Source organism: Mauremys mutica, chromosome 7 (genome assembly GCF_020497125.1).
Source record: "Mauremys mutica isolate MM-2020 ecotype Southern chromosome 7, ASM2049712v1, whole genome shotgun sequence".
Classification (NCBI taxonomy): domain Eukaryota; kingdom Metazoa; phylum Chordata; order Testudines; family Geoemydidae; genus Mauremys; species Mauremys mutica.
The window spans coordinates 18,193,420-18,209,414 of NC_059078.1; the positions used below are offsets into that span (position 1 = coordinate 18,193,420).

The 15,995-nt window shown below is 48.4% G+C and overlaps 1 protein-coding gene and 1 long non-coding RNA gene across 3 annotated transcripts in view; one reads left to right on the forward strand and one right to left on the reverse strand.

The window, feature by feature from the left end:
• Positions 1-1,112: 1,112 nt before the first annotated feature.
• LOC123374122 lies at positions 1,113-7,100 on the reverse strand. The gene is made up of 3 exons (XR_006581012.1): positions 6,905-7,100; positions 1,460-1,543; positions 1,113-1,246 (listed from the first exon to the last, which is right to left on the reverse strand). It is a non-coding gene; the product is annotated as an uncharacterized LOC123374122 (long non-coding RNA).
• Positions 6,947-15,995, forward strand: part of IRAK2 (interleukin 1 receptor associated kinase 2) — a 32,200-nt gene continuing 23,151 nt past the window's right edge. The window contains exons 1-2 of one of the 2 annotated variants that reach the window (XM_045023655.1): positions 6,951-7,336; positions 10,443-10,622. In XM_045023655.1, the coding sequence (XP_044879590.1) occupies positions 7,210-7,336; positions 10,443-10,622 (307 nt within the window). In that variant the 5' untranslated portion in view covers positions 6,951-7,209. Of the gene's footprint in view, positions 7,337-10,442; positions 10,623-15,995 lie in introns of both variants that reach the window. The other variant, XM_045023657.1, reaches the window with a different exon arrangement.

Sequence of the window (15,995 nt, forward strand, 5' to 3'; positions counted from 1 at the left end):
CTTATTCTAGTGATGGATTTTACAATATGTTTCAAGGAAACATTTACATTGTTTTATTTATTCATTTGTGTATTTTTAATTTCCTAATTTGGTAGTCCCAATTTGATAACCTTACTTAATCTGTCGTGTTCAGTGTTTGGTGTGTGCTGGTACACAGCTGTCACATCTCCCCTCCTCAAGAGGTGGCAGTGTTGGGTAAAATGATGCCTGTATCAGTTAAGGGATTTTGACCCAGGAGATTTTGATGCAGGATAGCTCAGTGGTTTGAGCATTGGCCTGCTAAAGCCAGGGTTATGAATTCAATCTTTGAGAGGGCCACTTAGGGAGCTGGGGCAAAAATCAGTACTTGGTCCTGCTAGTGAAGGCAGGGGGATGGACTCAATGACCTTTTGAGGTCCCTTCCAGTTCTAGGAGATAGGTATATCTCCTATTATTATAGAAATGACAATTATTCCTACTAAATCACCTGCAGTAACTGTCCAAGGGATTAAGAGGAGCACACAGAAATATGGAATCCTAGATAATACGCCATTATTTACCAGGAAGAGTTATCAAATATGGCCACAAAATATATAGGAAAGTATATAGTTTCAGTTTGAAAAGTGATTCTTCAGTTACCCTGTCAAAACCCCTGGATGCCAAATTCCATCATAAAGGTGGCTGCATTTAATTGGTGGGCAAAAGTTTCTTCCATTTTTTCCCTTCAGTTGCCCAATGAGGCAATGAGCCCACAGATCTCTCATTCCTGGCTTCTATTGCCCAGTGCCTGCCAGGGAAAGTGTCATGCCAGAGACAATACGGAAAACAAGGGTTTCTACTTCCCTGCCTCCAGTCAACCACTTGGGATAGTAGCTTCTCTCTCCCACCTCCCAGGCAATGATCTTTAAAAGGCCCCCTTTTCTCCCATGCAGGGTAGAGGGGAGCAGGCAGGAGGGGTGATGGGGAAGTATGGGTAAATGGTTGAATGGCTAGGGGAACTTACTGAATTATTGTCATAACATCGGTATTACTAAACCCCCAACTGTTAAAAAATCAAGCGTCAGGCCCCAATAAATCACAAGATTACCTTAAAAATCATGATATTTTAAATTATGATACATTTGGGATTATTTGTCCTGTCTTCTGGTTTTTTAACCTTTAGGTGACACTCAGGTTACATTTTCCAGCTTTTCTCTGAATCCATGAGGGCTAGTAATTTTAATTTGTTTTAAGGAAACTCAGATTCTCATTACTCCAATGGCTGAAGCTGTAAGAAAACCACCAAAAATGGCAAGACATATAAAATTGTGAGAGCTGGCAACACTGTAACATAACTTAAAGTATACGCATATGATAAGAGACAGGTAAACTTAAAATATGCCAAGACTTATAATAATATTTTAAATTAAATAGAAAAATTATAGGGTTAAATATAAATAAAATAACAGAAAAAGGAAAAAGTTAAGAATAATTTACATACATTGCAAGCTGTTTCAAGTGGATGGAATGAGTCTATGCAGATGTAAGGATCTGCCTTGTGGATCATTTTGCAGGATTGTACAAGCTAAATACAAAAATGCAAGTGTTAAAATAAGTACAACAAAAGTCAAGGGCTATGTATCTTTTTAAATAATTGGAATAAGGCAAAGGGTTCAGTGAAAAAGTATTTTAAAATATAAAATTGTTTAATAAGGTTAACATTAAAAATAATTATTAAAAACCTAATTAGTGATAACACAACGAAAAAGGCAGGTTAAATATAAAACATATAGAAGAGAAGAATTAAAATGTCTAGAAAAAGTATACCTCACAGGTGTGGGTTAAATGTAATTTTTAAAATAAAGCTATGAATTTGAGAGGAATGATGGTCCAATGTTAGGGTCCTTGCCTAGCGCCCATAAGATGCAGTTAAATTTCCTGTACTGCCGCAGACTTGCTGTATGGTCTCAAGCAAACACTCAGACCACATCGAAACTATAACAGGGCCGCCCAGAGGATTCAGAGGGCCTGGGGTCTTCGGCGGCGGGTCCCGGGGTGGAAGGACCCCCCACCACCGAATTGCCGTCGAAGACCCGGAGCGGAAGAAGCTCCGGGGGCCCGGGCCCCACGAGAGCTTTCCTGGGCCCCCGGAGCAAGTGAAGGACCCCGCTCCAGGGGCCCCAAAAAACTCTCGTGGGGGCCCTGCGGGACCTGGGGCAAATTGCCCCACTTGCCCCCACCCCCGGGCGGCCCTGAACTATAAACTTACATTGGTATAACTACATCGCTCAGGGCTGTGAAAAATCCACACAATCTTGAGTGACGCAGTTATACTGACCTAACCCCCAGTATAGACAGCACTATGTGGACGGGAGGGCTTTTCCCATCAACCTAGCTACTGCCTCTTGCAGAGGAGGATGAACTATGCCAACAGGAGAAGCTCTCCTGTCAGCGTAGTAGTGTCTTCACTGAAGCACAAAATGCAGCAGCGCTGATGCAGCTGGTTTAAGTGTAGATCTGCCCTTAGTCTTTCTGTCTCAAATCCCCTCTCAGAAAGGGGTTAGTAACACTTCCCTATTTTAGAGGGATAAGGAAGACTTTGAGAGCTACAGATGAAAAAATACTACATCAGAATTAGGTACTATCACTTTAACTGTATGTTATAAACCGGTTCCTTTTTTTGTTTCTGACTTGTTGAGTGTCATTATGGGACTGTCTCCTACTAAGTGTTTGAACAGTGCAGTGGAGACTAGATCCCAAATGGGTCCTAGTACCAATAATACTAATGAACAAATGGGTCATCTGTACCAATCCCAGTACACACTGGCCAGATTCTGAGTTGGCGTAAGCAGGTGCAATTCCACTACAAGGCCACGCTGAGGGGGCTGTTGACACTTACACTAAAGCGACAGAAGAGGCTTTTCTGTGGCAGTAGTAAAAAGGAGAGATGGTAGCTAGGCTGACATAATTCTTCCGTCAACCTAGCAGTGTCTATACAGGGGCTTAGGTTGGCTTAACCACGTCTCTGGGTGAGGTACTTAGGTCAACCTAAGTTATAGGTCACTGTCTCTGTCCCTTGACCAGAAGGGGTCTGAATCAGTGTTTTTGCCAGGAATTTAAATTGGGGTGTGTGTGTTAGAATATTCAGGGAGGGTGAGGGCCGATGAGAGTTGAGACCTTGAATGCAAAGGTTGGCTGTATGGCACCACAGTAAAAACTGAAAAAATTTTTATGACCATTTTATTAGATTTAATTCATGTTTTAAAATCATCACAAAAATTAAAGTTGGTTAGTCAAGCTTACTACAAAGCACTATATCTACATCCGTCTTGGTTTCTTGTTGTAATTTTGCACTCTTTGGTGTCTTCTTGTGCGTCCATTACTTCCAGTCCTTCATGATATGCTCATGATCAGGCTGAAGGCGACTTCTTTCAGAACACACAATTCTATTCAATGAGGAAAAAGTATGCTCAACTGTAGCTGTTGTGACCGGGAGTAGCAAGAGATGAATTCCCACTTCTTTCATCCCAAGAAACATAGCACAAAGATTGGGTTGAACCACTAGTGATGAGAAAGAAGTTGAAGTGAAATTTTCATTCGTTCGTTCTATGATATTCCACTCTGTGTTCAAAATTCTCTATTCTGTCCTGATCACATAGCAGCGCTATTGCTCGTAGTCAGCGGCAGCTCCAGGTACCAGCGCTCCAAGCGTGTGCCTGGGGTGGCAAGCCGCAGGGGGTGCCCTGCTGGTCCCTGCGAGGGCGGCAGTCAGGCAGCCTTTGGCGGCTTGCCTGCGGGAGGTCTGCCGGTCCCGCGGATTCAATGGCAATTTGGTGGCTGAAGGCAGCCTGCCTGCTGTGTCTGGGGCAGCAAAAAAGCTAGAGCCGCCCCTGCTGGTAGTGTCTCACTCCACTCAACTGTAGGTGTTTTATAAGACAGGCATCTGTAAAAGCTACGTGGAGATAGCTATGTGGAGTAGAATCCAGAAATCACTATTGTAGATTTGTAAGAATCAAGTCTGTGTACTTTTTCAGCTGTCTTAACAAGCACTTCTTGTCCTCTTCACTAAGGAGTCAATATAAGTACCTTCATTAGTCAACTTCTGGACTGAAGTCTTTGCTTCTTCGAGTACATTTTCAATGGAAATCTCTGACTGATCCAAGGGTAGCTTCTATTGCTGGATAAAGATCTACTACTGTTGTAGCAGATGCTTGGATGACATTGTTTAAACAGTAGACTTACAAGAGAGAGAATGACGATAATCTTCTCTGAACTTGGTAACAAAAGTAATCCACCAGCCTCACTACTTAGATCTGTCCTATCTTGGTGGATATTTTCCAAAGCCAGTAATAATAGTTGCAGTAATTTTAAGACAACAGCCAAGAATCGCTCATGAGAAAGCCAGCAAGTTTTCCCAGGTTGGACTAATTTGAACTTCAATCCCAGTGTATCTTCTATTTGTTTTCAAGACGTTCAGTCCTTTTGGACTCTTGCTGAAAAAAAAGAGTATAAAAAAGCCATTAAATTTGTGGCTTTTTAATATCTTTTTAAGATTCTGCAGCTTGTATTAGCGCTAGCTGGAGTAGATGGCCTCTGCAGTGTGTATAGGAGAGATTAGGGTTACACTTTTTGCTGAGCAAAGCTTGTACTCCACTATGTCTTCCAGAGAAGTTTTGTAGCTCAATCAAATGCACAAGCAGCCATCTGTTTGGGATTCAATTTACAAGCATTTAAATTGCCGGCAAGCCCCACTGCCGCAGCCCCGGGGTAGCAGCAGCAGGGCTCCAGCGGGAATTAAAGGGCCTGGGGCTCCCCGCAGCAGCCGGAGCCCCGGACCCTTTAAAGCACTGCCTGAGCCCTGCTGCTGCAGCTGCCGGAGCCCTGCTGCTACCGCACTATACGTGAACCTGTGTTATATCGGGTCACGTTATAGCGGGGTAGAGGTGTATATTGGAATTGGAAAAGGTACAGAAAAGGGCAACGAAAATCATTAGGGGTATGGAACAGATTCCCTATGAGGAGAGATTAAAAAGACTGAGACTTTTCAGCTTGGAAAAGAGACGACTAAGAGGGGATATGATGGAGGCTTATAAAATCTTGACTGGTGTGGAGAACATGAATAAGGAAGTGTCATTTACCCCTTAACTTAACACAAGAACCAGGGGTCACTCAATTAAATTAATAGGCAGTAAGTTTAAAACAAACAAAAGGAAGTATTTCTTCACACAATGCACAGTCACCTGCAGAACTTTTTGCCAGAGATGTTGTGAAGGATGAAATTATAACAGGGTTCAAAAAGAACTAGACAAGGTCATAGAGGTTAGGTCCATCAATGGCTATTAGCCAGGATGGGCAGGGATGTCCCTAGCCTCTGAGTGTCCCTAGCCTCTGTTCACCAGAAGCTGGGAGTGAACGACAGGGGATGGATCACTCGATGATTCCCTGTATTGTTCATTCCCTCTGAAGCACCTGGAATAACCACTATTGGAAGACAGGATCCTGGGATAGATGGACCTTTGGTCTGACCAAATATGGCTGTTCTTACATAAAAATAATTATAATAAAAAAGTTTAGTACAGAAACTCCTCAAGATAATGACCTCTTTAGATAGCGATGATGTGAGATAAAGACCTTGGCAAATAATGCATTTTAAAAATCTTGGACTACTAGGAAATGTATTTATATAAGTTTCCCAGTCACAAATCTAACATTCTGTAGTAAAATCACTAAAACATAGTCCAATGCTCTGGCCGCTGTTGTTTGTCATGCCACCGTTCACTCTACAGCTCCGTCCCCAATGGCCCTGCACTGTCACCTTCTGCTGCCACCTGCCACTGTGACCTCTGCGAGTCAGTCTCACGCGGTTCCACCCTGCTGTCAGTGGGTGAACCTCGTTGCTAGTGCAGGCTGGTCTGTCTCTTCCACAGAAACACTGCCCCACAGCAGGTTAGACCTGATTATCAGTGATTTCAGCTCTAGTGGTCACTTATGAAGCCTAATCAGCTCTCTCTAAACAGGAGAGAGGGGCAGGTCAAATAGTGCCTGTGACTCTTAGGCAGATCCTAAACCACCAGGCAAAACACCTGTGTCCCACCCTCTCTCTTTTCACTAGGATATGTGGCATCCAAACCTCCTGCTTAGGGAGTGCAGTTCAGTTGAGGCTGACCAGTGCTTAATTTGTAACGAAAGAGGTGCCAGGGTTCAAGCAAGTCTGTTACTTTCATAACTGATGTGACAAGCCCAGAGGTCCTAGGGCTATGAACTGCTGAGCCTAGAGGTGCGGGAGCTCAGCCCTGGCAAGCCCTAGCATAAATTAAGCACTGAGGGAGACCCCCTCATTCAGGCAGGCTAAGTACAGTTCTGCTGCCCTTTACTCATACAAGGATAACAACATTTCATAATCCCCACATTTACTACTTAAGTGATCTGTACCCAACACCAGCCAAAACTGATCACTTGGGTAGCACAGCTCTGTCTGCTGGATAGGTAGGCAGAATAAGTGTGTTCCTGTAAACACAGTCTGGTCCTGAAGCCTTTCCACCCACCCCTGGCTCATCACTAGCTATCAGGGGAGAGCTCATTCAGACCTTGCTTATCAATAATAATTAGAAATTATTAGGTAGGCCAATATAGCCAAAACAAATGTGCGGACGTTGTCATAAATAACAGCTATATGAGGAAGCTAGTCTTTGTTCATACTTTTCAAACCCATTCTGCTTTCGCACGTACAAGTACTTTCTCATATACTGTATATGCTTCTGAAGTGTGTATTAATGTTTCAATTTCCAACCACCAACTAAATTGGCAACGCTGCATGTAACCGGGAGAGGGTGTTGGGGAAATTCAGGGGTGGGCTAGGGAAATCCCTGGGCTGTGTAACTTTCCCGGAAGCTGCCTTTGCTCACACTCATAACTTAGCAAGGCGGCTGGAGCACCTGCCACCCACCCTAGGGAGGAAAAACCGGCTTCACGCTTGAGGGCAGTGCGGGTGATGTCACCCGGGCAGGAAGAGGCTGTGAGACTGAGAGAGGCCAGTGGCGGTACACATCCGCCTGGGGGCCAGAGGCCGCTGCTGATAGGGGGACAGGCCGCCAATGGCCGCCCCCGGAGAAGAGGACGCCTCTGAGGCGTGTGGGATGAGAGGCGGTACCTGCGCGCGGCGAGGCGCCAGAGAGCGAGTCGCGCACACGCCGCGTGCCGCGGACGGGCCAGGGAGCGGAGGCGGGGGGCGCAGCGAGTGAGTGCGAAGGAATGGCCCAGCCCCAGCCCCAGCCAGCCCCGCGGAGCTCCGCGTACATCCACGCCCTGCCCGCCTGCGTGCTGGAGGATTTCTGCCGCAAGATGGACTGTCTGAACGACTACGACTGGATGCGCTTCGGTGAGAGCGGGGCGCTGCGCTGCGGGGAGGCCAGCGCCGGCGAGCCCTGATTCACGGCCGCGCTGAGAGGGGAAGGGCTGGAGGGTTTGCTGACAAGGAGCGGCTCAGGCAGGGGGCTGTGTAGCCGGGCAGGTGACAGGAGCAAGGGCAGGTGGATGCAGACAAGCCCCGGCAGTGAACTCTCTACTTTCTGAGATGGGCTCAGGCTCCAGTCACACGGGGGGGATTCCTGACACACAGGCACTTTTTGGTGCTCTCTAAAGACCAGATGCTGTATGGGTGCGTGTGGGGCTCCGGGCTTCACCTGCGTGGAGCCATTAGCGGGATCAAGCTGTAAATAACTTAGTGGTGACTAAACCTCCATTATATTCAGATAAGCACAGAAATACTTTGGATATATAGTGTGATTTTTTTTTTTTGGCAGTCCCTCCTTGCTCCTCCACCCCAACCAGGCTCCCAGCTCCCACATTCCCTGACAGGCTTTCCACCCTTCGCCTCGCTTGCCACACCACTACCATTGTTTTCTACACTATTGATTCTGTTCTCTAATCCAGTGGTTCTCAAACTTTTTGTATTGGGACCCCTTTCACAAAGCAAGCCCCTGAGGGCAAGCCCCCCTTATAAATTAAAACCACTTTTTTTATATTTAATGTCAACCAGAGCCCCACCAGGCACAGGGCTGACAGCTCACAACCCCCTTGTAATAACCTCATAACCCCCAGGTAATAACCTCACCACCCCCAGTTTGAGAACTCCTGCTCTAATCCCATCAGTCCCACCTTAGTTTGGAGATTTTATGATTCCCGTTTCTTTGCCCTGTTTCTTCATTTTTGTTTATCCACCTTGTTTGTATGCTAAACTTATCTCTGAATACATTGATTTTCCAATGGTAGAGATGGACCTGAATCAAAACTCCAGATTCGAATAACCCTGACCTGATTCCTTTGCTACTTGGCTTTTCACTCCTAAGTGAAATCAAAAGATATAAAATAAGCACTTTCCTTACTATTCTTATGACATTTTCTCTACTTAATTTTCTTTTTTTTTAATTCAGTGCATGGACCCTTGGAGAGATGGGCATGCCCGGATTATCCAGTTCCTGGATATTCACATTTCAAATTATCCAACATTTGTTTCTGTCCCCCAAATCCACATTTTGTATTGAAAGAGAAAATCGTTTATCCCAGACCCTAAGAGTCTGAAGGTTAAAGAAGAACAGGTCCCTGCAGCTTGGAGTCTAAATTAGAGAAACACAGTGAACAATAGTAGACTGTGGAGAAAGGACAAATGGTGTAGTAATAGAAGATCATGAACTAAATTCCATCCCAGCTGTAACTCCATTGGGCCAAATTAATAGGAAATGTGTAAGCAGAGAAATTTAAACTCCCTGACACTAATTTACCAAGTGTAAGGGAGTCTAAAGCATTATGTACACTGGGGATTTGCCCCAGCTGCAGCCACTGATGACCACAAAACAGCATAGCTGCACTGGTGACAGCTTATGTCAACCTAACTATGTAAGTGTCTACACTAAAATTTTGCCCCCACTGATGTAACTGCTTCACTATGCCAACTTAATAACTCCACCTCCAGGAGAGGCGTAGAGTCAGTGTTTGATGTAGGTAGGTCAGTGCAGTGTCATGTAGACACTGTGTTGTTTACATTGACTGTTACTGGCTTTCAGAAGCTGTCTCACAATGCCCCACACTGACACTACAATCAGTATAAGCGCTCCTGGTGAGGAGGCACATCGCTGACACAAGAATCATAGTGTGGACATGCGAAAATGATTTAATTACTGCAGTGGGTATATGCCAGAGTAACTTAGGTCAACATAATTTTGTAGTGTAGACATACCCATAACTATGCCAGAAACGCCCCCCCAGTATAGATGCAGCTACACCAACAGAAAAGTGCTTCTGTGGGCATAGCTAATGTCACTTGGGGAGACAATGTTACTATGCTGACAAACACCTTCTGTTGACATAAACTGTTTGCACTACGGGGCTCTGCCATTATAGTTATATCAGCAACACATTTGTAGTGTAGGGCATGTCTACACTATGGGAACCATAGCGATCCAGCTGCAGTGCCTATAGTGTAGATGCTTCCTACAGCAACAGAACAGGTTTTTCCAACCACCTCCCCAAGCAGTTGTAGTGAAGCTGATGGAAGAATTTTTCCATCAACCTATCTGCATCTACACCAAGGGTTAGCTGTGAATTTTTCATACCCCTGAGAGAGATAGCTAGGTTGATCTAAAGTTTAATTGTAGACCAGGATATAGACATGGCCTAAATTATAGTAATGTTAGGCCTGGTCTATACTAAAAATTAGATCTACCTAGTTATGTTGCTCAGGGCTGGGAAGAATATCTTCTATCAATCTACCTACCACCTCTCAGAGATGTGGATTAACTACATCAACAGACAAACCCCTTCCATCAATGTACAAAGCGTCTACTATGGCACTTACAGTGACACAGCTGTAGTGCTGTAGGTGTGCCAGCTGTAGTGTAGACATACCTTTAGATTCCTTCTAGCCTCACTTAGGCCTTCTGTACACTAGAAAACTGCACCATTTTTCCAGTAGGTTTAGCTGACCCTTCTACGGTTTGTCCTTGTCTACACTTGCCACTAAACTGTAATATAGCTTTGGTTCAACTAAACTGAATATTGAAACAGTGATGTTTCCTAGTGTGTGTAGGGCCACAGACTCACTGCTGAATTTAGCCCATCAATTTCAGTGGCACCACACCAGGAAGTTAATTTGGTCTCACTTTGGTGTAAAATATCAGGGGCACTGGAAGTCACATGGAAAATGTGGAGAAAAGTGCAAGGAATTTTGCTAATTTGGTTTTGCGTGTCTCTAAAAATTTAAAGAAATGTTTCCATTTTTACAAAACATTTGACAACTCTTACTCCAGGGAACCAATTTTTCTTGAGACTCGCATTATGATCTCCTTTATTCCTAATTTATTGTGTACCTATTTTTTTCAATTGTGCAAATGTAAACTAAATAACCATATGCAATAGGCGTGGCCTTCCCCTGCTTGTGTTTGTTTGTTCCACCTTTTATAAGAGAAATATCCCTTCTTTACCTTTAGCCTCCTATGTGATAACTGATCAGACAGAGCTGCGGAAAATCAAGTGCATGGAGAAGACGGGAATCAGCATAACGAGAGAGCTCATGTGGTGGTGGGGAGTGAGGCTAGCAACAGTCCAACAGTTACTGGAACTTCTCCAAGCACTGCAGCTCTACCGAGCAGCACAAGTGATTCTGGACTGTGAGTAGATGATCCCTCTCCCTGAGAGGAACTTATTGTATTTATATTAGGCAACGTAAACCCTAGCAAAATAAACCCTCTTTTTAGTTAAGAAAACCTCTCACTGGAAACCTCATTCTAAAATTCCAACTTCATTAATTTTCCACCCTCACAAATAATATTAAGCAATAACATAGGAAGTGCCATACCAGAGCAGATCATTGGTCCCTCTAGTTCAATATCCTGTTTCTAACAGTGATCAGTATGAGATGACTCAGAGAAAGATGCAAGAACCTCGATGTAGAAAGCAATCTGCCCAGATAGGTTGGCTAATGCTCTGAAGCACAAGAATTTATGTCTCTAGCACAGAGGTGGGCAAACAACGGTCTGTGGGACCATCTGGCCCGGCCTCTGACTTCCCGGCTGGGGATGCTAGCCCCTGGCCCTTCCCTTGCTGTCCCCGCTCCACGGCAGCCTCAGCGCGCCACGCCACCAGCACTCTGGCCCACCATCCCTGCCAGGCAGCATGGCAGGCTCTGGCATGGTAAGGGAGCATGGGATCCCAGGGGGCAGTCAGGGGACAGGGAGCAGGGGGCGGTTGGATGGGGTGAAGGTTCGGGGGGGTGGGGCAGCAATCAGGGGATAGGGAATGGGGGCAGGGGTTAGATAGGCATGGGAGTACCGGGGCCCTATCGGGGGGGGGGGTGTATGTGGATAGGGGTTGGGGCAGTCAGGGGACTGGGAGCAGGGGGGTTGGCTGTGGGGTCCCTGGGGGGTGGTTAGGGGCAGTTAGAGGTCCCTGGGGGGAAGTTAGGGTTCCTGGGGGGCGTTTAGGGGCGGTCAGGGGACAAGGAGTGGCGGGGGGGTTGGATGGGTCGGGGATTCTGAGGGGGGCAACCAGGGGGCGGGATGTGGGAGGGGGCAGATAGGGGACAGGCTGTTTGGGGAGGCACAGACTTCCCTACCTGACTCTCCAAACAGTTTTGCAACCCCAGTGTAGCCCTCGGCCCAAAAAGTTTGCCCACCCCTGCTCTAGCACATCTGAGAGAATTAAAAATAAATGTAATGGTGTCTGTTCTAATTCTAGTAAGCTGTGGGCCTTGGTGAAATCATGTATCATTTCAGTTCTACTGGCTAATGATACGTAGTGTAGAAGAATGTTGCCATTGGTCAGTTTTAAATCCGCTGCCTTTAATTTTCATTGCATACCCTTGCTTTTGTATTTTGAGTAAGCATAGGCGCTGACTCCGTGGGTGCTCCAGGGCTGGAACATCCACAGAAAAAAATTAGCAGGTGCTTAGCACCCACTGGCAGCAAAACTCCCCTCCCACACACCCCCACTCGCTTCTGTTGGCGGCCCTGCCAATCAACTCTTCCGAGCACCTCCTGCAGATCAGTTGTTCTACCATGTGCAGGAGGCACTGGGAGGGCGGGGGAGGAGTGTGGATGTGATGCATTTGGGGGAGGGGGTGGAAAGAGGCGGAAAAGGGATGGGAGTGGGCCTTGGGAAATGGGTGGAGTGGGTACGGGAAGAGGTGGGGTGGAGGCTTGGGGGAAGGGGTGGCTTGGGGGTGGGGCCTGAGGCTGAGCACCCCCGGGGGAAATTAGAAGCTGGTGCCTTTGTGAGTAAGGGCTAATAGGAATTTCTGGTTTATCTTTCCTATTCCATTCAGTATTTTGTCTACCTCTATTACAGTACCGTATTGTCCCGAGTATAGGCCGCACTTTTTTCCCCTAATTTAAGTCTTTAAACTAGGGGTGCGGCCTACAATCGGGATAATAGCCGTGGCGGGAGCCCAGAGCCCTTTAAATCCCAGCCGCGGCAGGGACTCAGAGGCTTCTGGGCTGCCGGCAGCCGCGGGGAGCCCATAGCCTTTTAAATCCCAGCCGCGGCCGGGACTCAGAGGGCTCTGGGCTGCCCGCTGCGGCGGGGAGCCCAGAGCCCTTTAAATCCCAGCCGCGGCCGGGATTCAGAGGGCTCTGGGCTGTCCGCTGCGGCGGGGAGCCCAGAACCCTTTAAATCCCAGCCGCGGCCAGGACTCAGAGGGCTCTGGGCTGCCCGCTGCGGCGGGGAGCCCAGAGCCTTTTAAATCCCAGTTGCGGCCGGGACTCAGAGGGCTCTGGGCTGCCCGCTACGGCGGGGAGCCCAGAGCCTTTTAAATCCCAGTTGCGGCCGGGACTCAGAGGGCTCTGGGCTGCCCGCTGCGGCGGGGAGCCCAGAGCCCTTTAAATCCCAGCCGTGGCCGGGACTCAGAGGCTTCTGGGCTGCCCGCTGCGGCGGGGAGCCCAGAGCCCTTTAAATCCCAGCCATGGCCGGGACTCACAGGGTTCTGGGCTGCCCGCTGCGGCGGGGAGCCCAGAGCCCTTTAAATCCCAGCCGTGGCCGGGACTCAGAGGGCTCTGGGCTGCCCCAGCCGTGTCCCCGCCTGCCCCGCCGCCTGGCTCCAGCCCCGGCCACGTCCCTGCCGCCCGACTCCGGCCCCGGCCGCGTCCCCGCCCCCCCCCCGCCGCCCGGCCACAGCCCCAGCCCCAGCCCCGCGTACCTGCCTCCGCCGGCCGCGTCCCCGCCTCCCCCGCCGCCCGGCTCCAGCCCCAGCCGCGTCCCCGCCGCCCGGCCCCAGCCCCGTGTACCCGCCTCCGCCGGCCCCGGCCTCAGGGCTGCCCAGAGGGGGGCGCAAGGGGGGCAATTTGCCCCCAGGCCCAGCAGGGGCCCCGACGAGAGTTTTTCGGGGCCCCCGGAGCGGAGTCCTTCACTCGCTCCGGGGGGCCCAGAAAACTCTTGCGGGGCCGGGCGCAGGAGCTTCTTCTGCTCTTGGTCTTCGCCTGCGGGGAGGGGGGTGTCCTTCTGCTCTGGGGCGGAAGGACCCCCCACTGGCGAGTTACCGCCCAAGCTGGACCCGCTGCTGAAGTGCAGCCCGGTCTTCGGCAGTAATTCGGCTGCGGGGGGCCCTTCCGTTCCAGGACCCGCCGCCGAAGTGCCCCGAAGACCGGGCTGCACTTCAGCGGCGGGTCCCGCTTCGGCGGTAATTCGGCGGCGGGGGCGCCCTGCGGCGGGTCTTCGGGACACTTCGGCGGCAGGTCCCGGAACGGAAGGGGCCCCCCCCGCCGAAGACCCCGGGCCCCTGGAATTCTCTGGGTGGCCCCGCCTGGCCGCGCGTCTCCTGCTGCCCGGCGCCGGCCCCGCATCGCCCGTCCCCGTCCCCGCCGCCCGGCTCCGGCCCCAGCCCCGCATCCCTTCCCGGCCGCCCTACTCTGGCCGGCCAGCTACACGCCCTACTCTGGCCGTCCGGCTCCCGCCACATCCTCCAGCTCCGGGCTCCGGCCGCGTGACTCCTGCCCCGGCCCAGCATCACGGGGCTCCTGGCTCCAGCCGTGGCCAGACTGTAGTGCCGCCAGCCACATCCAGGCAGCGCAGTAAGGGGGCAGGGAGGGGGTGTTGGAGAGAGGGCAGGGGGGTTCGGGGTGGGGGGTGGATAGGGGTTGGTGGGGTCAGAGGGCAGGGAACAGGGGGATTGAATACGGGCAAGGGTCCTGGTGGGGCAGTTAGAAAGGATCAGGGGATGGATGGGCAGTCAGGGGCAAGGGTTCCAGGGGCTGTCAGGGGACAGAGAGAACGGGTGGTTGGATGGGGCAGGGGTTCCTGGAGTGGGGGGAGGTGTCAAGGAACGTGGGGGGTTGGATGGGGCAGGAGTTCGGGGGGGGGGGGGCCATGATCCCTAACCCTAAGAACATTTGCTAATGTTGTTGATTGTTGTGCAGGGGAGATGGTGAGAACTGTTCCCATCAGTCTCCTTGTTGTCCATTCCTTTTCCCTTCTTTATTTACAGTATAACTACAAAATAGTTTTCAATATTTCTGAGTATATAACATATGCCGTCAAAAGCAGGACTACCAAAAGTGTTAAAAGTGTTAAAAATACTGGTACATGTCTTCCTATTCATTAAATAAAATACTGTTTTACTGTTCTACTAATGTGTATATTTTCTTTAAGTTAAAAAAAGTTAAAAATTTAATTTTTTTAAAATAGCACCAAACTTTAAGGGTGCGGCTTATAATCAGGAGCGGCCTATACTCGGAACAATACGGTATGTCTCCTTTTAGCACCTTCTCTCAACTAAATAGTCCTAGTCTTTTCTGTGTCTCCGTATGAAGGTTTTCCCAGGTCTCTAATATTTATTACCCTCTGTGAACAGCCGCTGTTTCTGCAATATCACTTTAGATACAGGGTGCCTAGAATTTGAACAAAGCATTGACTTATAAAAAGGCATTCTAAAATAATCCAATTCCTTTCAATACCTTATGTACCCAACTTATGGTTTTTTGTTTTTTTTCTTTTGACTACACATTGAGGAGACCTTTACAGATAGATATTAACCAGCTCATACCCATAGTGTCCATGTAAGGAACTATCCCTGTTTTAGAGATGGGGAAACCGAGGCACAGGGAAGTTAAGTGACTTGCCCCAAATTGTACAGGGAGAAACTGAGCCAGAACAAGCTCCCAACTTCTAATCCTGTCTAGATCCAGTGGGCCATGTTGCCTCTCAGAGCATTTTGGTGTCCTGGTCATAGGTGAATGTCTACTCTTAAAGTTAGCAGGATTTATTCTTATCTGTCCAAGGAAGAACAGACCTTATAAATTAGAGATGAGCTGAACCAAAACTCAGATCCAAACATCAGTCAAGTAAATTGCAGGAATGCTCAGCAACAGGCAGAAGGCACTCAGCATTTAGCAGGATGGGCCTGAGATGATAAACTTGTCTCTTGCTGTTTCTTGATGCCAGTCAGAATGGTAACAAGATAACACTTGACTGATGGATGGCATCAAGGCTTTAACATTATACTCTGGATGTCAGTTTATTTATGGCACATCAGAGGAATGTTGATCCTGTCCTTGGCAAATAATAGTCATACTCAGCACATCCATACTGCTTCACAAACATTGACTACGCCTTAGTGAATCAGCTATGTAAGTTCCTCAGATAAACTGCCGGGGTTTCAGGTACTTGGAGTCTGAGTTAATACTGTAGTAGACAAAAATAATAGCTGTCTTGAGGAGACTGAAACATACATGTTAAACAGCCCACATTCTGTTTTAGTTGTCCCTGAAAATGCAATTTTACTCTTAAAAGTGACTAAGTGCCAAAAATCTCACTTTCCTTAATCAAGCAAAATTACCATTGGTTTCAGAGGGAGTTTTGCTCAATTAACATCATTGGGCCAATGCAAAAATGGCACCTTCTCACTTAACAGATATACCCCCGGTGTGAATTCAGGATCACATCTACTCACTGTAGGAGAAAGAAACCTTACTCCTATCCACCCTGTAGAACCAACAGAGCTATGGGAGAATGAGCTGGTATCTATTCTGACGTGCACATCAGTAACACAGTTG